Raw genomic sequence first — 22,875 nt, forward strand, 5'->3', positions numbered from 1 at the left:
GACCGATATGACATGAACTCTTGTCTTTCCCATTTTGAATCAAAATCACAGCATCTTGTCACAAATAAATGTGATAAGACGCAGTATTGAAGGCAATTGACAACTGATTAAAAGTTCACCAGCTCTGATCTGCTTCTAAATGCAGCACTTAAAAAAACACCCACATATTTTATGGCAATAAGTTAATGCTTTCTGGTGTCTGGAAATGAGCCATTTCAAAAACTTCCCGTTTGTTAAGTCACATTCCACGGTTACCTAGCAACAACAGCCAAGCCAAACTACGTTACCTAGCAACCCAAGTGGAGTTCCATCATGGTTTGATTTTGATATTGATTGACCATCCAGAAAAACAACTTGTTGCATTCTTGTTGGTTGTGCAGGAGGCTCTACTTCTGCTTTTCAAAGACATACAGTTGTATAACTGTACATCTGTTTACAGCCGTTTTCAAGTGTGAGTGTAAACATTGAGTCGAAGGGTGAAGCCAACAGCAGATTATTTGGATTTAAAGTGAAAAAGACGCTCTAAAGCAACTGAAAGGAGCTCAAAATAGGCAGAGCTGATGAGACTAAAATCTAATTATCTAAGAATGACTTTGTGTAAAAATGTAATGAGCATGTTTTGTAGGGGCCATAGACCTTTCCTAATCTGTTCAAGGAACCATAATTGGTCACCTTTAAAAAAAAAAAAAAAAAATCTTAATGCACTCAAATTAAAGTTTGACTTTTCAGTGTAGGATTATAGTTGTGCAATAAAACATACATTTATTTCAAAGCTATTTACAAAAATATGTACAAGAGTTGTCAGTAATGTGTACATTTTGCATCTTCTATTTGTTTAAAAAACATGTTTTCTCCTTGTAGGAAATGCAAGCTTCCACATACTCATTGTCTAACACTTGTTTTTTTTTTAATTACAGTGCAGTTGTCACATTATTCCAGTTTTGTAGCTATTAAAAATGATCCATGTTTACTGTGTTGTTTTTGTCTCTCTTGCTCCTCATGCTGAGATGAACCTTCACCGTCAAACACGGTGATCTCTGAGCTCCACCTAATCCCCCGTGATCTCCAACGCAGCTGCCGCTCTGCGCCATCCTGCGTCGCCGCGTGCGTCATCAAAGCAGCTTGTGTCGCGAGAGGCTGCACATCTGCTTTGAGTCTGCGGGTCATACGTTGGGGTCGCTCTCCAGCTTGGTGAGGTCGGACGTCGTGCCCATGAACATGCTGCGTCCCCGCTCCAGGCGGCTCTTCTTGTCCGTGAGCCGGAAAGCCTCCATGAACTCGTCGATGTCGATGCTGCCGTCGTGGTTGCTGTCGATGGTCTCGGCCAGGTTGGAGATGTCTTCGTCCGTGATCTCCATCTTCAGGTAGACCCTGAGCAGCTTCCACGTCTGCCGGAAGTCCTCCATGCTGATGAAGCCTGAGGAAGAGAAAGACATGATGTCAAATTACACTCATCACAGGTAGAAAAACTGAAGAAAAAACAAGTAAATTTCCACCAAAAAAGACAGAAATGCTCAGAATAATTGCAGAAATTTACTTTAAACTTACAACTTTTGGAGCTCACATATTTCTTTTTTTCTTGAAAATTTGCAAGAAAAAAAAATACAGAAATTTTGAGATTTCTCTGAAATTTTCTAGAAAAAAAGTTGGAAGTTTGAAAAGTCAAAATGTTTTTTCTAGAAGATTTCTTAGATTAAAATTTCTGAATTTTTTCTTGTAAATGTTCAACTTTTGGAACCTTTGGAGCTCAGGAATTCCTTTCTGAAATTCCTTTTTTTCTAAGAATTTGCAATAAAAAAGACATTTTTAGATTAACCTCAGAAAAAACAAAGACATTTCTGAACTCCAAAAGTAAAACATTTGATAGAAAAAAAAACTCAGAAATTTTTAGATTTATCTCAGGAATTTTCTAGAAAAAAATCTTGGAAGTTTGAAAAGTCAAAAAATCTCTGAAAATTTTTGAAATTAATCTTAAATTTGCTGATGTTTTCTCACATATTTTCGACTTTTGGAACTCAGAATTTTCTTTTTTATTATTATTTTTTAAGTTTCAAGAAAAAAAACTGAATTTTTAAAATTAATCTCAGAAATTTGAAAATTAAAATTTGAGTTTGAAAAGTAAAAAAAAAAGTACAGTGTGCATGAGGTGTAGATTTTCAAAATTTATTGAAATTTTTTAGTTTTTTGGCAGAAATGCATTCATTTTTTTCTGTCTACAGTAGGCCTTATTTGCCATGGGAGGAAGAGGATGGTGGAAAGGTGGTGTGAAACTCTGTGACGGTTCAGAAGTGGGAAAGGGAGCAGTAGGTCAGTGGGTTAATCCCTGTCAGGACTCAGGAAGCCGTAACCTCTTTGACACGCTCCTTGTGGATTAACAGAGGCTCAGGAGAATCTATTTAAACCAGCGTTGAACAAACTTTTTACACCAAATTCCCAAGTTTAAAGTCCCAACTTTGCTTATTCTCTCCAATTAAACAAGCAAAATACTATTGTGAATTATTTCTCCTTTACCTGCACAACAACAAATTTAGCAAGTAATATTTTAATTAAATGAGCATTATTATGACAGTTCTGTGACAGTGTATGAAGGTCATTGTAGTTAGAAATACTTGGAAATGTCTGAGTTTGAAATTTCTGTTTTTCTCTCAAATTTCCTTGTTTTTACTAGAAAATTTCTGAGATTAAGAAATTGACTAATTTTTTATTTTTTTATCTACAATGGCCTTAATATGGTGTATATTTAGACGGAGGAGAATTAGGGAAGCTAAAAGAAAGATAAAAAGTAATTCTGACTTTAATCTCAGAATCAGAATTGTTCAAATTGTTAATGTAAATCTAGTCTTAAAACTCAAATCTACCAAATAAATTTAAATTTAATTATGTGCCCACATTTCTACCATTCTTTTACCGTCTGATTTAAACACACAGAGAGTCCTGGCACTAACCATCCAATAAACCAAAAGTGCATTAAAAAAACAGCATTATTTTGTCTTGATATGCTGAATACATATTTAAACTGTGCAGTTCTTGTACCTGAGTTGTCTGTGTCTACAATCCTGAAGATGGTTTCCAAAGTGGAGCGATGGCGGTACAAAGTTTCCAGCAGGCTCTGGTCGATGTGCTGGTACAGAAAACAGAACCATTTCTGGTCATTCTATATTTACAGCCTCTTATTTCTTCCAGATTTTCCTCTTAATGATGTTTCTAAAACTTTTTAATAAAATTTATGTTAAATATCTTTGTTGATCTGTGACTGGCTGGTCCCAGTTGCGTTTCTGCGTCCTTACATCTGTGTTGGGCCCTTTGATGGCGAGTTCGTTGAACCAGTCGTAGTAGTCGATCATGCCGTCGCTCGTCTTGCAGGTGACCAGCTGACAGCGCAGCATCCGCCACGGCAGATTCAGGTGCATAACGCTCTCCACCGCTGAGGCCCAGTCAATCAAAGACACCAAACCTGGTAGAGGTTAAAGTTCACGTCAAAGGAATACTTCAGCTCCTCACTAAAGCAGCGTTGCAGCATCTGATTCTTGTTGTTTAATGTTTCTGCGTGCATGATGATGAAGCTTCAAGGAATCTGAGAAAAGGGACTGAAATTAAGTGAAGTAACTAGAATCGAATGTGCTGCACCACAAAAACACAAAATGTTACCAAGTATTTTGGTCTAGTTTATAGTGCAAATATCTTAGAACAACTGAAATAGGATGCAACTAACTTACAGGTAACTTGATGAAAATGTTCTAGTTCCACTGGCAGATTATTTCACTTATAACAAGACATATTTCAATTGTTATAAGCAAATAATCTGCCAATGGAGCTAGTACTTTTTTAATCAATATTAAAGGGGACCTATTATGCAAAATTCACATTTTGCATGTTTTTGTATTTCCGATTTGGTGTCAAAAAACAAAACAAGAGCTTAAAAAAACACCCAGCTTTTTTTTTTTTTGCAATAAGTTAATATTTCTTGGTGTCTGGAGAATCTGGATAGGTTCCAAAAACCTTCCAAATGTAATGTAACCAATCAGCAGGCAATGGCTATTACCTAACAACCCAAACTGAGTTCCAGTTTGTTTGGTCATCTGGTTTAACTGCTGTACAATGGCTGCTGGAAAAGACAAGTATTCTGTTGTTGACTTACCATGCAGAACCCACTTACTGCATTCTTGTTGATTGTGCAGAAGGCTCTACTAATACTTTTCAGAGATGTATGGTTGTATAATTGAATTTGTTTGCAGCCATTTTCACATGTGACTATAAACTTTGAGTTGGGGGGCGTGGCCAGCAGCAGATTATTTGGATTTAAAGTGATAAGAGGTTCTAAATCTCCTCATTCTGGAAGGAGCTCATAATGCACCATAAACTATATAGACTAATAAACTTACCAGACTAAAATCTCATTACCGACAAATGACTTTGTTCAAAAAATGTAGTGAACTTATTGTTTGTATCCCACAGACTGAAAAGTTACTTGTAAATTAGTTTTGTCTCATTTTTAATGTACTAAGATATTTGCACTAGAAACTCAAAATACTTGGTAAGACTTTGTGTTCTTGCAGTGCATTATATTTACTCCTCTACATAGTCAGGACTGTTCCTTCGGCAGAAAGGAGTCACTTATCTTACATCTAAAGTTTCTATGAAACTGATGGAAAAGATTTAAAAAAAGGCGTTTATCCTGAATGAGTATTGCAGTGCTAGACAATGGATACAAAAGATTTGCGCTCACATTTTCCTCAAACAAAGCACTGAACTTTGAGATTATCACCTGATCCGATGGAGGCTGAATGTGTGAAAACCAACACCACACACCTGTGTTCTTTGTGTCAAACTTTTTGAAGGCACAGAGGAGGTCTGACTTGTGCGCAAACAGCTGCTCCCGCAGGACTTTCAGGGCCGAGCGTTCGGTTCGCCCGACGCTGCAAACGACACGGAGGGAAACAGATTAAATGGGATTAAAACACTTTTCTGGCAACTATTTCAGATGCTTTACAATGTGTTTCTCAGCCACCAGTTCACCCCACATGTTTTGTTGCATTTCAGATATTTAAAGTAAAAAACGATATCAACTGATGTGAAACACTTATGTCATGTTTTTCAGTGGCATTTTCATCGACTTTGTGTCTACCTGCCTATTTCTTCAGTGCAAAAACATGAAATCTTTTTGTCTAGTTTCCAGTATAAAATATCTTAGTACACTTGAAATAAGACAAAATTAACTTCTAAGTAACTTTTCAGCAAGATATGGAAGCTTTTTTAGAGTCAATAATATTGATGAAAAAGTTATTTTTCCACTGGCAGATTATTTCACTGTTAACATGATGTCTCTGCCATAAGAGGAATAATCTAAGGAATATTATTGACTCTAAACAAGCTTCTCTATCTTGCTACAAAGTTACTTATAAGTCAGTTGCGTCTTATTTCAAGTGCACTCGAATCTGGATAAAAACTGTTTTCAGAGTTTGTGTTTGTGCAGCATTTGGATGTGGATGAGCATATTTTTTTTCTGAAATTAGGAAAATCAAATCTCTACATTTCGTCTTCCACATGTAATTTGTTCTGCACATGTCTGTCTCCAGGTATTTTTCCTACCTTTGCCTGGCGGTGAGTTCTCTGGTCATGTTACTGGCCTGGTACTGAACCATATAAGGCACGAGGTCCGGACCCAACTTCACGTAGGCCCCCCGGTTGCTTCCCACGTCATAATAGTTTGAGGCAGAGAACAGAGTGAGGACCTGGGTGAAGACGTTAAGGGAAGGCGCTCAGTAGGCGACACTGCCGCTGTTTAAAGGAAGGATTCGCGGGGTGCTGATGAACTAACTGTCGACCCGATCTCACCTTACGGTTGTGGCAGAACTCGTAGCCCTCCTGTTTACACTCATGTGAGCGGATGATGAGCTGCATGTTGTGTCTGTTCAGGAAGTCCTCAGTGACGTCTGGACCCCAGTAGCAGCCTCCGCCCCTCACCTCGTTGGGCATGCAGCCGTCCTGGTTCATCGGGTCGCTCCACAGCAGGTCCAGAATCTGCAAACACACAAAAAGAGATTTTATAACTAAAAACAAACTTTCACAAGAGGTGAATTACTCAGTTATTCAACGTTTAGCGGTTTTCAATTAAAAAAATGTAAATTTGTATTTGCTAAGGTTTACACCGGTGGTGACTTTATTAAAAGGAAAACATTAATTTCCATTTTTTGGGGGTCATCAATTGTTTTCTGTTTTGTTGGCCAAATTTTTTATCACTCTTGACTTGTGGTCAGGGACTGAACAATATCCTTTCAAGGGCCACAAATGGCCCCCGAGCCACACATTGGACACGCACTGCAAAAGCCTAAAAAAAACAACAACAAAAAAACTGCCCACTATTTAATTGCTAATTATTTCATATACTGTTAGTATAAAGAGAAATATAACGAATAAAATAATTATTGGATATATTTTCAAGTTTATAAAGCTAAAATTTATCAGATGAAACTGAAAAACTGTTTGTGCAGGACTGAGTATTTATAGTATTTATATTTATAATCCAAAAGATTTCCCTCCTTGTTCTTCTACACATCCCACCAACCACCAGTTATCTATCACATTGTGGCATTTAGTGTAAGCCAGAAAGGACAAACCTTGCAGGTTGAGTTTTTCCTTTTCTTATAATAAAAAAAATAAATTTAATCCTTAAAATTCACAGTATTTTGAACATGTGATCCACAAATTAAAAACAAATTAGACATTTGTCTCTCAGTTTTGCTGATAAGGAAATCAAAAAACCTCTTGTATTTTAAGTCTCTGATCGCTGTTTTTAGCTGTTGAACAAAATGCTGGAAATCATTTTGTGATATAATTTGATTAAATTAGTGTCTTACGGCCCACAGTTTGGGTCCAAAAACCTCAGAATTGTTCAGTCACAATCAAAGGCCCTGAGCAGCTACCTATCATCCCCAGCCCAGCCCATAACCTAGCAACTCAAGCAGACCTGCAATACCTTTGATCAGCTGGTTTTATAGCTGTATGTACAATGGCTGCTGGAAAAGACAAGTGTTTTGTTGTTGACTTACCATTCAGAAACCGCTTGTTGCATTCTTGTTGGTTGTGCAGGAGGCTCTACTAATGCTTTTCAAATATGTATTATTGTATAACTGCGCATCAGTATACAGCAATTTTTATGTGTGAGTATAAATGTTGAGTTGGGGGGCGTGGCCAGCAGCAGCTTATTTGGACTGAAAGTGACAAGAGACTCTAAAACAGCTCATTATAAAAGGAGCGAAAAATAGGCAGAACTAAAATCTCATTATTTAAAAATGATTTTGTCCAAAAAATGTTTTGTATAGCCCATAAACATATCCTAACCTGTTCAAGGAAGCATAATAGGTCGCATTAGGTCCAGACACATTCTAGGTGCAGAAATAAGGTGAACCTTCATTTTAGAGGTTTACTCCATCAGTCATTCACAAGTATTGTGAGATTAAAAGGAGGCAGTCATTAACTAAACCAAGTAAAATAAATGTAGAAGTTTCTCTCCATATTTTTACCGTCTATCGTTTACGTTACGGTGCAGCAGCTGTTCATCGAGCTGAGCTTTCTATCCTGACAGTCAGCCAGAAAAGCAGATTGAAGTCACAGCATGGAGATTATTGAGGATTACAGCAGTGGAAGCCTCGACTTGTCTGGTTGTGATCGGAAGAAGGCTGGAGCACAAAGGTCATGACCCCTGACCACCATGTCTTCGCAAGCTTGACACAGTTTCGATGTAAACATCTCAGGTGGAGCCGTGACGGATAAACAAATCTGCGTCTGGAAAATGACCAACTCCATTCTTTCACTTTTTTTTTCTGTGAATCTCCAGAGATTTTTTAAATTTAGATGCAAGCACAACATTTTGGAAACTGATGCGTTGTAATGCATAAACATCAACCTGAAGAAACGCTCCTTGTGGTTCTTTAAGGTTGAAAGGTGAACTGTTCCCTCTTCAGTTTGTAACTTACAACGATGTAAGTTATCACTTAATCTATCAATTATTCAGATGATTAGTTTCTTTTTTAAATAAGAAAAGAAACATTTTCGAAATGCAGCATCATGGCCTGATCATTTGTAGCAAAGGATGCATTTGCTGCTAAAAACAAATAACTAACATCAACATTTGAAAAGCTCCACCCTTTCTGCTTTACTTAGCATCAACAAAGAGTTGGGCTGATCTGATGTTTTGTTTCAGATTCACTGATTCTAAAAATAAAAGTTTTTTTTTTTTTTTTTTATCGTTTCAGCCCTGCAGTCTGTATCTGTGTTTATCTATTTAGAAGCCTTTGGTTAACTTATTTATTGGTCATTTATCCTGCCAAGAGTTTTGAGAAAACATGAGTATAATAAGAAGCCAGGTGACATTTTGGAGGTATCGATGTGCTGTATGTGCTTAAACCGAATAAATTGTTATTATTAATAGTTTCAGAGAAGATTCTCAGGTCTCTTACCTGCCTCCACTCGTCCTTGGCGTTGTCGCTGCTCACAGAGTCGGTGGACACAGACAGAATGTCCTGCTGTGACCTGTTGAGCGCCGCTGCCAGGATGACCTCCCTCCTCTTGCTGTTCTCCAGCTCATTCTCCATGTTCGCCTTGATCCGGGTCGAGAAGTCCTGCAGCGAGCGGTTGTGGAAGCACTCCCGCGGTCCGAGCGGCTTGGGATACGTGAGGGAGGCCCGGCGCTGGTAGATCTTACTGGTGCTCCAGAGGTCGTCGTCCATGTCGATGTCGATGGACATGCCCGCCGAGCTGTGGACCCTCCTCTTCGGAGGCCGCAGCGCTGAAACATACTGGGCCAGCAACAGAGCAGAGAGTGAATGTAAAGGCTGTGGATAAATCTAAGTTGAGCGAAACGTAAAAGTTTCTCACATTGTGTCGGTTCACTTTGGTCAGAACGCTGAGATCCGTAGTGTCGGAGATACCGCCGTGGAGGACAAGCACCTTCTGATCGATGATGGTTGCTAACGGCAACCAGCTGAAAATCTTCTGCAAGAGCTTCAAGATCCGCTTTCCATGAATCTGAGGTGAAACATGAACAGGAAGCAGCTGTCAGAATTTAACGCAGTTCGGTTCAGACTAAATTTAGATCAGGGCTGAAACGATTAATTAAATGTGATTAATCACGATTAATCATTGAAGTAATTGTCAACTAATTTAGTAATTGATTAATCGTTAACTCCAGTATTCAGACTAAAGAAATAAGACATTTACTGAAAAAACCCTCAGAGTGTTAATTAAGCCAAAATGGTACAAAAAATACAAACATTTTACATTTAAGATCAAAATACGTTTATCTGTAAACATGTTTCAGGCAAAAATCCTCAAATGGCCGATTTAGCTTCACCTGGTTCAGATCTACTAAATGAAAGCTGTGGCATTGTATTTTTAGGCTTAGTTTCTTAATTAAAATAGGAACTGAATAATTGTTTTGATTGCATTTTTAATGTATTTGTAATATTGCATAAAAAGGTTTAAGTGATTGAATGAAAAATCTGTAAAATGTACCTTGTATTTAGTCAGCACCTCCTTGGTGAATCCATACCTGGAAACACAACAAAGGAAGTCACTTCATTCACTCACTTATACCATTAATCCCCAACATTTGCGTGTATATTTTTCCACCTGAGGTTGATGATGTGGTCCTCATGGTTGCCTCTGTTTAAATAGACGTCACACGGATAAACAAGCATGAACGAAAACAGGATGAGGAGAATCTCAATGGAGTCTTTTCCTCGGTCGACGAAGTCTCCATTAAACACGTAGGGCTTCTCTAAGGACGGCGTGCCATTCTGGGATGTAAACAGGCAAATAAAGTAGGATTACACGGATAATCTGCAGCATGCATGCATGCAAACAGTGGCAGAGAGAAGAACATGGATTAAAAAAATAAAGTCTAATAATTTGTCTCGTGTTGTCAGGATACAAATTATTCAAGAGAGGCTGCAGGTAGCAACAGGTGGTTTGTTTTTTGAACACACTTTCCACTTGATTGTTTGAAAAATATCTTGTTTTTTTCTAGCAAAAACACAGACGATGTGAAGGCTAAATATTTCTTATAACTTAGATGCAAGCAATAGTTAAACTGATCTTACAAGGTCAAAAAGTTATTTTGAAATTATTTTTAAAAGTTTAATTTTTAACATGGGAAAAGTGTCTTGTTATATGTCAAACAATCTGACAGTGGAACTAGAACTTTTTAATCAATGTATCAAATAATTATTTACTTTAAAAAAGCTCCTATATTTTGCTGAAGTCTGTTTTGTCTTACTTATAGTGTACTAAGATATTTGCACAAGAAACTAAACCAAAAATATGTATTAGTTTGTGAGAAGATCAGAGTGCACCAACTTAAATATAAATGTATGAATTATCAGGAGAAAAAACATTTATAATATCTAACCTTGTAAAAAATCAGCAGCAGATCCTCCAGCTGTCCATGCAGATCACCTGGACAGACAAAAATGAATCTGTTCATAGAAAAGGAACTGTTCTTATGCACATTTATTGAACAGTATTCTCATGCTTAAAGGGCCAAAACATGAGTCTGATTTACCAAACATCAGAGATTTGTTAAATCTTACCGCAGATAGTGACTTCCTTGCTGTGGCAGGTGGAGATGCGGTTGATGTTCGGCAGCATGCGGAGCAGCTTCCACGTCTCCAGCAGCAGCTCCAGCACGTAGCGAGAGTGCAGCTGCTGCTGGGAGAGAGAGGAGTGAGAAAACATGACCGCAGACACAGATGCACAAACACACCAGCAAAATGACGCCGCCGTGAATATTCAATTCATTCATTCATTAAATTCATTTATTTAATGAAATTATGTGCAGGAAAACTGACAACATGTGACGATGTGTTGTATAAATAATTTACATCATATGTGTTCAAACTGAAGACCCAGGTGCCAGATCCGGCCCGCCACAGCCGTGAAACTTTTTATACAGCCAGATTATACAAATCAGTCCCTCTAATTTGTTTGTGGAAATTCACTCTAAATTGACAGATCCATGTACTTTTTCATACTAATGCATGAGTTTATTACAAATTTTTCTCAAAAATGATCAAAACTGATACTAATTCCCACCTACAGGTGGCAGTATTTCTTACTTCTACTCTACTGCTGCCTCAGCTTTACTGGATGTCTGCGATAAATGTGGCGAGTAATAAAAAAAATCATATTTACCGCCACACATAAGCGGGAATATCACAAATTTTCTTTCAAATATTTCTAAGTCAGCAGCAGCACAAAATCAGTCATTTTGACTGCAAAAAAAAAATCACAAAAACTATCAAGAAATCCTGTGAGATGTTAAATATTTAATTTCACAAATAACTTATTAAATCCAGACACTGGATTAAATATTTTAACAGGTTGTTAATGGCTTTTATGAAAACATTCTGGCACAATCTTACATTATAGGACATTTATGATCTTGACGTAGCCCAAATAGTGCTCCCTATTTTGAGCTATATGGCTGAAAAACATATCACGATGTTTCAAATCAGTCAATACTGATAATTATTGATTAATGTTTATGTTTTAAATATCTGAAATATTTCCAAACTGCTGGCATCACCGTTCCTGTTTTATCTGTAGTTTTCACTCAGTTATGAGGCACGTGGAAAAACCATAAACTGCTTCACGGCAGTTACTCAACAGGGTGTTGCTAGGTAACCACAAGTGACTGAGCAAGTTGTTGCTAGGTAACCAAGAGTGAGTGAGTTAGTTGATTCCACCAACTTTGCTCAGCTGTCTGTGAGAGGTTGAGTGGCTAAAGTCTTTCCTACATCACCCAGAATATTTTATCAGATATTTTGAGATATATATGTAGTAATTGATTAAAACTTTAGGAAAAGGACATAAACTTGTTCCCCATAATTTTATTTTTGCAGATAAAAACACCGTTTGTGTTCCTACTTTCTTGTTCCTGAAGGCCTCCAGCAGGCCGACTGCCTGCTCCACCGTCAGTGGGAAGGTGAGGTGCGGCCCGGAGTAAACCTCCGGCACCTCGATGTTCTTGTAGCAGAAGTACCGCTCCCACTCCGAGTCCCAACAGACGTCATTCTCTCTGAAGATGTGCGAGATCAAATTTCCTGGAAGGACGACAAAGTTCAAGCTCACTTTGGTTGAAGAAACAAGAATTTTAAAAATATTTTTGATTTACACAAAGCTTACGTTCTGTGCTGGACGGTGTGAAATTGTCCATGAGGTAGCCGAGGAAGTTATAAAGCTGTGAAATGAAAGAGGAAGTAAAGTGAAGAATGAGGTGTTGCTTCTTTTTCTTTGTTTTTTAGTAATTTGAACATTTCCAGCGGTTTTCACCTTGATCTGGGCTTGTTCTCCGGAGTATTCGATGGACTGAAAGATGTGCCAGGTGTATCGCCGTCTCATCTCTGTGCGAGCAACATATTGCCGGTACCATCGCTGAATCAGGACAGCAGCTCTTATAGCTGAAATATACGGAGCAGCTGATCAACTATGAGATATATTTATTTTAAAAAAATTACTGAATTAGAGCAGCAAATCTTTATTTATTCATGCTAAAAATCTGCAGATTGTGTGCATCTGCTGAGCTTTTTATACAAATAACTTCTCAATCCGACACAGAACGGTTATAAACGGCATAATGAAGAAGCATTGTTGTGATGATGTTCTGAAGTGTTGGAAAGAGCAGGAGCTTCTTAAAGAGACAGAGGCCCAATTTCAAACTGTCAAATTGCAAAGTCAAAAATGTTTTAACCTATATTTGGTATATATAGCATTTACAACAGATTATTAGTGACACTCTAAGAAAATTTTAAAAAATTAAATTATCAGAATAAAATAATAAAATTACAAGAATAAAGTCACAATATTACAATAATAAAAACATATGAGACTAAAGTCAAAATAATACGAGAATCTAGTTGAACTATTACAACTTTATTCTCATAATATTATGACTTTATTCTCGTAATTTTATTTATTTTATTTTTTTTGAGTATGACCCTAATACTCCATCGTATTTTTAAATAGAGGATAACATAGTTACTTGACTGTGCAACAAAATTCTAACCCATTTAAGGCAAAGGGGAGTGGCCACACCTAGTTGAGCCCATTACTCAACTACCTCATCTTTAGAGGCTATTTAGTTATTGTGTTGGACTAAAACAAACACCATCATCTGGTCCTCAAACTTATTTATGGAGTTGGACCCACGAACAAGTTTGTAGACGAGGATGAAGAGGGAACAGAAACAGGGGACTAAGCACACAGCCCTGAGGCATGCCATTACTCTATGTATGGTAGCTGAGCAGGTGGAGTTGCCTGTCGTCCCAAACTAACTACAGAAACAGGACTGTAGTTAGTTTTTCCACACACAACTGTTTTGTTAGTTTTCTACAAATATCAGGAGTTTATCCCGAAAAGCAGAACAGAACTGACTTACTGGTGACGGCTGGATGCAGCAGAGCAGAAACAGAGAGACGCATAATTCATGGATAAAGTTTAGATACAAGGAAGAAAACATGGATCTTCCTCTGTTAAATTAAATAACTGATGTTGATGGTTGTACCTTTCCTGGAGTGTTTGTGGAACTGGTTGGACTTTGAGACGCCACATCCCATGACTGTTCCTGTTCAAACCCCAGAGAAACCATGATAGTTATGCACCACACATATCAATCTATAAGAATTAACATTTTTAGCTTTTATTTATTTACTTATTTATTTCAAACATGATGTTGAAAACCAAGAAAACAATAACCAGTAGGACAAGAGAAAACATGTGCGCACTTAAACAGTAATAAAATAATTAGCTTACCACTACTTCCCTGTTTGGAAGACGTTAATGCTTATTTAATTCTATCACTTCTCTCAATCTAATGAAATATATCACTTACAGACTCAGTAATTATCAGGAATTTGTAATTAAAAACATGTTGCTTGTTCATTGCACTGGAGAACCAACAAATAAGTTATATTACATAAAAACATAATTATTACAAACTGACTCTGATAACAAAACAAGAAAATGTACTGACCCATAATAACGATGACAATTGTCAATAACAAACGGACATACAGCATCAGAATAATTGCCAACTCCTTCCCAGCGTATGAATATGTAACTGCTGATTCATTTCAGGATAATTTACAAGAGATTACAGCCTTTTTCCATTATTTTAAAACAGTTCTGCCTCTGTCCAAGTCTCAGATAATAGCTGAGTATTTCAGCAGCAGAGGAGCTAAATCTGGAAGCCATTCATGCTTTAATCCTGTTAACTGCTGGTTTGCTCCTTCCCACTGTGATTGGCCTCAATCCTGCCTCACAGGTCTGTTTTTGTCTCAATTCTACGAAGCCTTACATAAAACAAACTAAAAAAAAAAAAAAAGATGGGGCATTTTAAAATGTCCGACTTTTATTTGAGTTCAATTAATGAAATAATAATAAATGATTTTTGCTAGATACTTTATTGACCCACTTATTAAGAAGATAAACAAATAAGACAAAACTAAAAGGAGGCATAAGCAGCTGGCTTCCCTTCTTCCTGCCGGGAGCCTGTTGGCAACAAGCAGTGTTTTATGTTTACATTGGAATGATTTGGTTAAATCTACTAAAATCTAAAGCTGAAGTTTGTAAAACTGTTTATCCTTTGTGAACAAAAACAAAATAAATTTTAAACAGTATTATAAAGCCTTAAAGATGACACAAATATCAAAACGTAGAGTAAGACAGTCTTTTTTCAAATCTGTTGATATTGATAATTATTGATAATTTTTTTGTTTTAAATATCTGAAATATTTATAAACTGATGGTGTGACTGTTCCTGTTTTATCCACAGTTTCCAATCCACTCTGTTTTTTGTTTTTAAGTAAAGTTTAAGTAAGTTATGAGGCACAGTAATGAAACTTTAAACTGTTGCTGTGCCAGTTACTCAGCAGGTTGTTGCTAGGTAACCACAAGTTACTCAGAAAGTTGTTGCTAGGTAACCAAAGAGTGAGTGAGTGAGTTAGTTTATGTTTTGTCTTTTTGACCAACCAATTTGACTGATTAAAATCTGATTTTTACTTACGTGACACCCTTGTTTATCCAGTAGCAGCTGGCCTGGGTGTTTGGCTGTCTGCCTGCTGTTTCAGTGTGAATTTAAGCAGCCATTTGCTCAGTTGCATTCTCCACAGGTCCGTCCGGATCAGGTCAGGTACCGCTGTGAGCGAGTCCGATTAGAACATCAACACCGATGCTCCATGAAGGATGGGACCCTGACTGTCCAGCTCGTCCTCTCTGCGGCTGAAGCTCGTTTAGTCCTGACTCCCTGACCAAGATCTCATAATCAAAGCACCAGGCCACAAGTGGATTACCTGAGCTAATGACTTGATGCGACTAGAGGAATCTTCATGGTGGCAAGAAGGAAGGCAGCCACTGGTTTTGAGAGGATTTTTGACAGCAGGAGGCTAACTGGGTGTTTACATGTTATCTCAGGAAAATTTAACCAAGCACACACAATGAAGTCTCACTAAAAGGATTTTGACATCATCCTGATAAGATCTTGATAAACTTATGAAGAAAGCAAGTAAATTTCTCACTACAGTTCAGTCTGAAGGCTGTCTGATAAATATAGGGCAAATATATGATTTTCAAGGTGTCCAACCATTGTGAATTGTAACTTTTTTTGGGTGGGAAAAAATACTTTATGGAGTATTTTGGAGTAAATTCACCAGAAACAGACACAAGCCTGCAGTTTTTATTAATGTCTAATAAATTTTATATTGAAAAAAATTGTTATGGATTTTTTTTTAAACTTCTGCCTGCTCTTGTTATTTTGTAATTATGTTATTTATTTGAATTATTAACATTTTGGTCCATAAAATATCCAAGATTTCCACATAACTTCATATTTTGGTCCATCTGATGATGTGATTTTTAAATATTAAACAACTGATGTTTTGATCAGTTACTTAGTACTTGAATAACCTTTTTACCAAATGCTTTTTACTCTTACTAGGGCTACTTTTCACTTTTACATGAGTAAAAATATGTTGAAGTATTTCTACTAAGTTTTGGGTACACTACCCACATCTGCCCATATTCTAACTTCGCACAAAAGCTTTGTCTTTGGGTATTTTAGAAATTAGCTTCTTTAATGAGATGCTTGGTTTCAGCCTAATAGATTAAATGAATGTTGCAAAAACAAGCACGTGCAAATTTTCCAAAACAGCTAAATGAACCACAAAGGCAACATTTAGCTTACCTTTTTCCCTGTTTCTTTCCAGTTTTTAATATTTTCCATTTTTTATAATAATTACTCTTTAAATATGGACATGTTTTTTTTATTTATTTTTTAAAATTTATTTTACCTTCTCGGTCATTTCTAGTTTTCATCTACTTCTGTGTGTTAAACCAAAACCAACTTCAGAAACCTTGTTTTATAAACACAAGCAAACGTTGGTGCTCTTGAACACCTCTCTAAACGTTGTAAACAAAGATGGCGTAGGCGGACGGACGTAGCACCGGGCATAGGTAAGCTAATGCTAACGTGGCTAACGTCCACTCTGCTTTTTCCGTCTGCAGCTAGCTAGTGGTCATTCGCTTTACTTCCAGTTGTGCAGATGTTTGTATACGTATCTGAAACTGAGTCGCTAAAGTTATTTAGCAACAAAAATACTTTTGATAAAGAGGAAATCCAAAACTACTGACAGTGTCGAAGATTCACTTTGGTTAGATAATGTTAGACCCACAGAGGTCATTTAAGGTTCAGTTGTCTAACTAATACTCGTCCTCCTTTTGACAGTATATGCAGTAAACATCAGCTGAAGAATGATCTAGTATGAAATGACGGCTGTTTTTTAACATGTGGTTCCCCATAGTTTAAAGGTTTTGCAATAACGAATCATCATAAACTTAAAATGTTGTGGGATTACTTCACTCTTTTGAAAAAGCATTTTTTGACTTAATAGTGTAATTATTAAAATACAAAACATCTCTAGACACACAGAAAACAAGGCCTATTTAAAATCTTACCATTCATGTTCCAAAAAATTTGTTGTGAAATGAATTAATTAGAGTGATTATTAGTAATCAAAGTGATTAGTAGGCCTGTCATGATACATTTTGCTGGACGAGAAATTGTCCTTGCAATTATAGCGATAAATGACAATATTGTTGTTTTGAAACCATTTTCATGGCATAATAATTGAAGTTTGCACTGTCAATCACAAATAAACTTTAATTTTGCAAAGAATACTAAACACTGGAATGGAAAGATATTTTAAATATCCAAAATAAAACCAAAAATAATAAATAAAACAGAAATAAAAACCACTTACATCTGAAACCATCAATTAAATGGGTTACATTATATCTGTAAACAAAATTTACTTCCAAAAAATATTAATCATAAGTATGGAAATAATCAAGCTCATTTTAATTTAATTTATTGATTAATTGCAACTTATCAGGTTTCTCCTGGCAAATACTGATTCAAATTTTTAAGGCCTGACCTCCAGATTACAGTTTTGGGTTTGTTTTTCTTTTTTAAAACAAAAGTAAAAATGTGCTATAGGATCTTTAATTGAGGTAATAGAAACTGAAAAAATTAAAAGCTTTTCAACATTTAAACCTTAAGTCATGTTAGCTTAAGGTGCATGAAAGTGCTTCCTGTGCTGATATTTATTAAGTAGAATAAATGGATTTCTGGTATTTCAGTCGCATCTGATCAAATATTGATCTTATTCAACACCTAAAGATAAATTACTTTCTAGATGTGGAAGTACGGGTTCTGTTTGCATTCTGCACCAAAATCAAAGCTTTTAAGTAATCTTCATCTCAAAGGGTTAAAAATAGGATTTTATTTTGGTTTTAAAGGCTTAAATCAACAGGTTGCCTCTGGATGAACTTTAACCTCTTGTAATGAGGCTCAAGTCCAACCTATGGTCATTTGTCCCAAGTCTGTCATTCATTTTCCATCTACACTCAAATATACCTATTTAGTAAAACAATAACAATAAAACATGGATTATATTTATATAAATTCCCCATAGCTTTGGTGCTTCTGTATTTTTATTTGAATATGCAGCTGACACTATGTAGAAAGAAATATTGGTCTCTTACTCTTTGGTAAACTAAACATCATAATGTTTCATCTCTTCTATTTTAGCTGCAGAGACATTTCTGTTTTTGGAGATTTCAGGGGGAAACCGAAATGTTTAATTGGACAAGGCGAGGAAAGCTGCACAGTGTGTCTCTGTCTGAACCGATCCGGGTCAAATGAATTATGTTTGTGGTATCAGAAGATGCTGGTCACATGCTGAATAATGAGCAGTGACTGATCATCGAGTCGAAAACAACGTTATTCAAGTTTTTTTCTGTGGAACTTAAAGCTTCAGAGTGATCCTTGAAGATGAGGCCATCCAATGTACGACGGGTGTTCTGTTCTGACTTATGAACATTGAAAGTAATTTTTATTTACGCTGTGAGTTAAAATAATCAACAATGTGTTGCTTTCGATAATTCCTGCTAATCATATTTCTGAGTAAAATTGAGCCACATTTCCTTGAATCGTAGTGATTTTTATTTATTTTTATGATAAAAATTGCCATTTTCTTTCCAAATAATTACTTTTCAAAGTTTCTAAAATCTATGCACTAGTTATAGAATGATAAAACAATAATTAGATATAGAATCTATTCTATTTCCAATTACAGACAAAAATGAGGAAAAAATAATCTTTTTGGCTAAATTTCATGAGACACATCTTGGCTTCTACTAGTTATTTACACATTTTAAATATTTATAACTACAGATTGTAGAGTTTTATTGTGTTTAATTTAGTTATTCATGTCAAATGTCAGGGATTTATTTTATTTCAGACTCAGACTTGTTTGCTAAACACCAAAAACACCAAAAACATTATTTTTTCTTCTAACATTTTCTATAATTTAAGTGATTTTATGAATCAAAAATGAGCAAATTGTTAATATAGATTTTATACTAAAATGTTTAAGTTGCCATCTTAACTCTAGATTTTATATTGTGCTGTTCAGACTGTGAACTCTGTCATATGATGAAACCATGTTTTATGTGGGAGAGGATGTCTTTATCTCTATGCAGTAATCCTTTTTTTACACTTCTGCTTGTGCAACAAGGAGGAAACCTCAGCTCAGCGGTTTGCAGCCATCGAAGTGATTCATCAGGTCGGTTTTAACTCCTGACTGGGTTGGAAGATGAAGATCGCTTTGCTGGGAGCCACTGGGCAAACCGGACAGTTTCTGGTCAAACAGGCGCTGGAGCAGGGCCACACGGTCACCGCCGTCGTCAGGAACCCGGCGAAGCTCACAGTGCACCACGACAACCTCAAGGTAAAACTCAACCCAGGTTCAAAGTTCAGGTGCGTTTATGGAGCCACGTATTCAGCTTGCTGTTTCTTTCAGAACCCAAGCCGAACAATAATAGTAAACTGAAACACAATATATTGTTTTGTGATGGAAGGAAGCTTTTAATTTTAATTTAACTGAAAGGCTAAAGCTAATCCTTATTTTACTGAAGATACTGTTTTGTCTGGTATAACTTTAAAGGGGACCTGTTATGCTAAATTTACATTTTTCATATTTTTATACTTTCATTTGGGTCTCAACAGCTTCGAAAAACAACCCAGGCTCTTAAAAAAACACCCAGCTGAAACGGGTCATTTTGGAAAATGACCCGTTTCAAAAACCTCCGGAATGTACCATGACAAATCAGCAGCACTGCCCCGTTACCTAGCAATCCCAGTGGAGCCCACTCTGTTACCTAGCAACCCCAATGGAGCCCACCCTGTTACCTAGCAACCCCAGTGAAGCCCAGCCCGTTACCTGGTTTTACTGCTGAATTTGTACAATGGCTGCTGGAGAAAAGCAAGTGTTTTGTTGTTGATTTACCATCCAGAAACCGGTTGCTGCATTCTTGTTGGTTGTGCAGTAGGGTCTACTTCTGCTTTTCAAAGATATGGCTGTATAATTGTGCGTCTTTTTTCAGCCATTTTCACGTGTGAGTGTGAACATTGAGTCGGTGGGCGTGGCCAGCAGCAGCTTGTTTGAATTTAATGTGACACAAGACTCTAAATCTGCTTATTCTGAAAGTAGCTAAAAAAAGAGAGACTACAATGTCATTATCTAAAAATAATTTAGTGCAAAATCTAATAAACATGTTTTGTATCAGCCAGAGATCAATGGAGGCTAAATGTAGGTCACATCTAACTGGAGTCCTGCCAGTTTGTGTAGGTTTGTAGCCCAGTCCTGTTTCGTGGATGTTTTATCATTATAAATTATATATGAAATATTTAACAATATTTTGCGAACTGTAAATTGGCGGTGAGGTTTTCTGTTCCTAGATCAGGACTGGTTTTATTTCACTCCTTGTGAGAAACGAGGTGGAGAATGGCTTCATATCAACCTGTTCTCTGTCTCCAGGTTGTGTCGGCTGATATTTTCTCAGCAGACAGCCTGAAGCCTCATTTCAAAGACCAGGACGTCGTCATGTCCTGCCTTGGCTTTCCGGCTTCCTTCTTCTCCGGCGTGACGGGCTACACCACGTCGATGGCGGCCGTGGTCGGCGCCATGAGAGAGGCCCGGGTCAACAGGGTCATCACCATGACCTCTTGGTACACAGACCGTAAGTGGGCTGCACAGGTCAGCGTGTCAAACTCATTGATGTGGCAGAACGTGTTGATATTAACAAATATTAGAATACCTGAACTGATAACCTGCTTATCCAAAGTCTCTAAAGCAGTTGCCATGGAAACCTTCAAAGACAGACTTATCACCCCTATAATTACTGTTGGTATGATTGTCTCCCCGTATATCTGCTTTGTGTGAGATTGTGTCATATTTTCATGTTTAGCTGACTCTGCAACCCAGTCTCCGTTCCTGATCCGGTTCCTTCTCCTGCCGATGATCCGCAGCGTCCTCAGCAACATGTACGAGATGGAGCGCTTCCTGCAGAAAACCGAGGACATCAACTGGACCGTAGTTCGGCCGCCTGGCCTCAAGAACCTGGCAGCCTCAGGTGAGAGAAAGCCTGATGCTGTAGCCACAAGTAGAACCCCCCCCCCAAAATAAAATAAACGGGTAAAGTACAGGTTGTTGTTGCAGCTCAGGAGTTTCTGACGCATGAGGGATACTTTGTGCCTGACAGCAGCGGTCAGGTGGGAAGAGGAGACGTGGCTCGCTTCATGCTGTCCCTGCTGAACAGCAACGCCTGGGTCAAGAAGGGCGTCGCCTTCACCACCAAATGAAGCCACCGGCCATTTCTAACCACGCAGACGGTTTCTCATTACTTTGGTGTCCGTGCTGCACTGCAAAAACAAAATCTTCCCAAGTATTTTGGTCTAGTTTCAAGTGCAAATATGTTAGCTCACTTGAAATAAAAACTAACTCATAAGTTAGGTTGTTTAGAGTCAATAACTCCTTAATATTGATGAAAAAGTTCTAGTTTTTGTCATAAGTTAAGGAGTTATTGGACTTAAAACAAGTTCATGTAGCTCGCTGAGAAGTTACTTGTAATTTATTTCAAGTGTACTAAGATATTTTCACTAGAAACTAAGATAAAAATTACTTGGTGAAATGTTGTGTTTTGCAGTGTGTCTAAGATACTTTACATTAACCAAAGCTTAAATGGGAGCAGCAGCATGTCAGATAGAGGCGTCCTCACTGTGCCTGCTCTTATTACTAAAAATGAACGTTGTGTATTGTAAGTGGTCCAGTTAAAATGCGTCATAAGGTTAAATGTATCCGTCTAAATGGCCAGCAGCAGAATTACCGGCTGGATTTGAACTCACTGGGATTTAAAATATTTCTGATAAGGTTTATAGATGGTTATGGACATTTAGTCACTACTTCTCTTACGGTATTGAAGGGCAAAAATGATTGAATGTTGAATAAGTGTGGATAATTTTTCCCAGACATATGAATACTTAATAAGACTGTAAACATGTTTCCCTAATAAAACTATCAGCTTTACTGTGAGGTTTGAGTTAAAGTTGTATTTAGAAAAGTTCAGAAAATCTGCTGACTTTTTGGATGAACTATGTGGAAAAAATATTCTTACAGTGGATAAAACATTACAATTATTTTTTTTGATGGATGCCTTAATTTACTCTAACATGTTTTTGTACTCTTAAAATCTTTTCTGTGTATTTATTTTGTGAAATTAACATTTCTGTTATGAGAACATGAAGCAGCTCCATTGCGGGGGTGTAGTTCATACATTTGCCCACATGACTGTCGTATTGACCATAACTAATTAAAAGTTAACTTTATTCAATGTTTCTGTTCTTTTTTATTACCACTACATTAAAAATATAAGCCTGGTTTTATAATAACACAATCAGTGAACTGTGAATTATTTGCATGTTAAACAGTGATATTTGGTTTATGTAAAAAAAAACAAACAAAAAAAAGTGGATAAGTTTTGGCATGAAACTTCAGAAATATGGGGATCCAGAAGTGCCACAATCCACGAAACAAAAAAATGACTAAAGAGCATCCTTAATTTAATTAGGAAAACATTTGATTTTCCTTCTATAATTTTTTAAATATGTACATGTAAATGTAGATAAATATGTATATTTAGAAAAAAAAGTAAATGACACAAAAAATTATTTTATGTTTAGCTGCCGCAACATTATTTTTCGTCCTTATGAATCAGTCAGTAGATAAAAGTTGCATAAGCTGCAGTAACAACGCAGAAAAAATGTGAAATAATAAAATGCTGAAATTATATATGGTTTTAATAAATGTCAATTTATTAAAACCATATTTTAATTTATTTATCTATTTAAATGCAATATTACATTGATTGGCTCTTCATATTCTTGCACCAAGTTGCAAACTGAAATAAAATATATAACAAAAA

General features: G+C 36.8%; 2 protein-coding genes across 5 annotated transcripts; one reads left to right on the forward strand and one right to left on the reverse strand.

The window, feature by feature from the left end:
* Positions 1-736: 736 nt before the first annotated feature.
* On the reverse strand, positions 737-13,613 carry ppef2a (protein phosphatase with EF-hand domain 2a). Its single transcript, XM_088008447.1, has 16 exons — positions 13,562-13,613; positions 12,331-12,458; positions 12,184-12,238; positions 11,926-12,101; positions 10,590-10,704; positions 10,409-10,455; positions 9,631-9,797; positions 9,514-9,550; positions 8,878-9,027; positions 8,460-8,798; positions 5,836-6,021; positions 5,590-5,732; positions 4,810-4,916; positions 3,288-3,454; positions 3,034-3,121; positions 737-1,417 (listed from the first exon to the last, which is right to left on the reverse strand). The coding sequence occupies exons 1-16, from the start codon at positions 13,611-13,613 to the stop codon at positions 1,164-1,166; spliced, it is 2,211 nt and encodes a 736-aa protein (XP_087864573.1). The 3' UTR covers positions 737-1,163.
* A 2,802-nt stretch (positions 13,614-16,415) lies between these two features.
* Positions 16,416-22,284, forward strand: LOC106922685 (uncharacterized). 4 transcript variants are annotated; one of them, XM_014995316.2, is made up of 5 exons: positions 16,416-16,506; positions 19,131-19,343; positions 20,433-20,634; positions 20,863-21,027; positions 21,119-22,284. In XM_014995316.2, exons 2-5 carry the CDS (start codon positions 19,209-19,211, stop codon positions 21,133-21,135), a joined length of 519 nt encoding a protein of 172 aa, XP_014850802.1. In that variant the 5' UTR covers positions 16,416-16,506; positions 19,131-19,208; the 3' UTR covers positions 21,136-22,284. The 4 variants fall into 4 exon arrangements, with proteins under 4 accessions (XP_014850802.1, XP_087864823.1, XP_087864824.1 ...); XM_088008697.1 differs by having other exon boundaries at positions 21,157-22,284; XM_088008698.1 differs by having other exon boundaries at positions 21,160-22,284.
* Positions 22,285-22,875: the final 591 nt, after the last annotated feature.

The sequence above is a fragment of the Poecilia mexicana genome, unplaced genomic scaffold, assembly GCF_051168715.1.
Source record: "Poecilia mexicana isolate PSO_F unplaced genomic scaffold, ASM5116871v1 scaffold_9, whole genome shotgun sequence".
In the NCBI taxonomy this organism is placed as follows: domain Eukaryota; kingdom Metazoa; phylum Chordata; class Actinopteri; order Cyprinodontiformes; family Poeciliidae; genus Poecilia; species Poecilia mexicana.

Coding starts and splice junctions, on each gene's coding strand:
- ppef2a (XM_088008447.1), bottom strand. CDS start 13,613: ATGGGATGTGGCGTCTCAAAGTCCAACCAGTTCCACAAACACTCCAGG. Junction 9,798..10,408: donor TGCTGCTGATTTTTTACAAG/GTTAGATATTAT, acceptor TTTACATCCCAG/AATGGCACGCCGTCCTTAGA. Junction 3,122..3,287: donor TCAAAGGGCCCAACACAGAT/GTAAGGACGCAG, acceptor TTTCTGTACCAG/CACATCGACCAGAGCCTGCT.
- LOC106922685 (XM_014995315.2), top strand. CDS start 19,209: ATGAAGATCGCTTTGCTGGGAGCCACTGGGCAAACCGGACAGTTTCTG. Junction 19,344..20,432: donor TGCACCACGACAACCTCAAG/GTAAAACTCAAC, acceptor CTCTGTCTCCAG/GTTGTGTCGGCTGATATTTT. Junction 20,635..20,862: donor GACCTCTTGGTACACAGACC/GTAAGTGGGCTG, acceptor TTTCATGTTTAG/CTGACTCTGCAACCCAGTCT.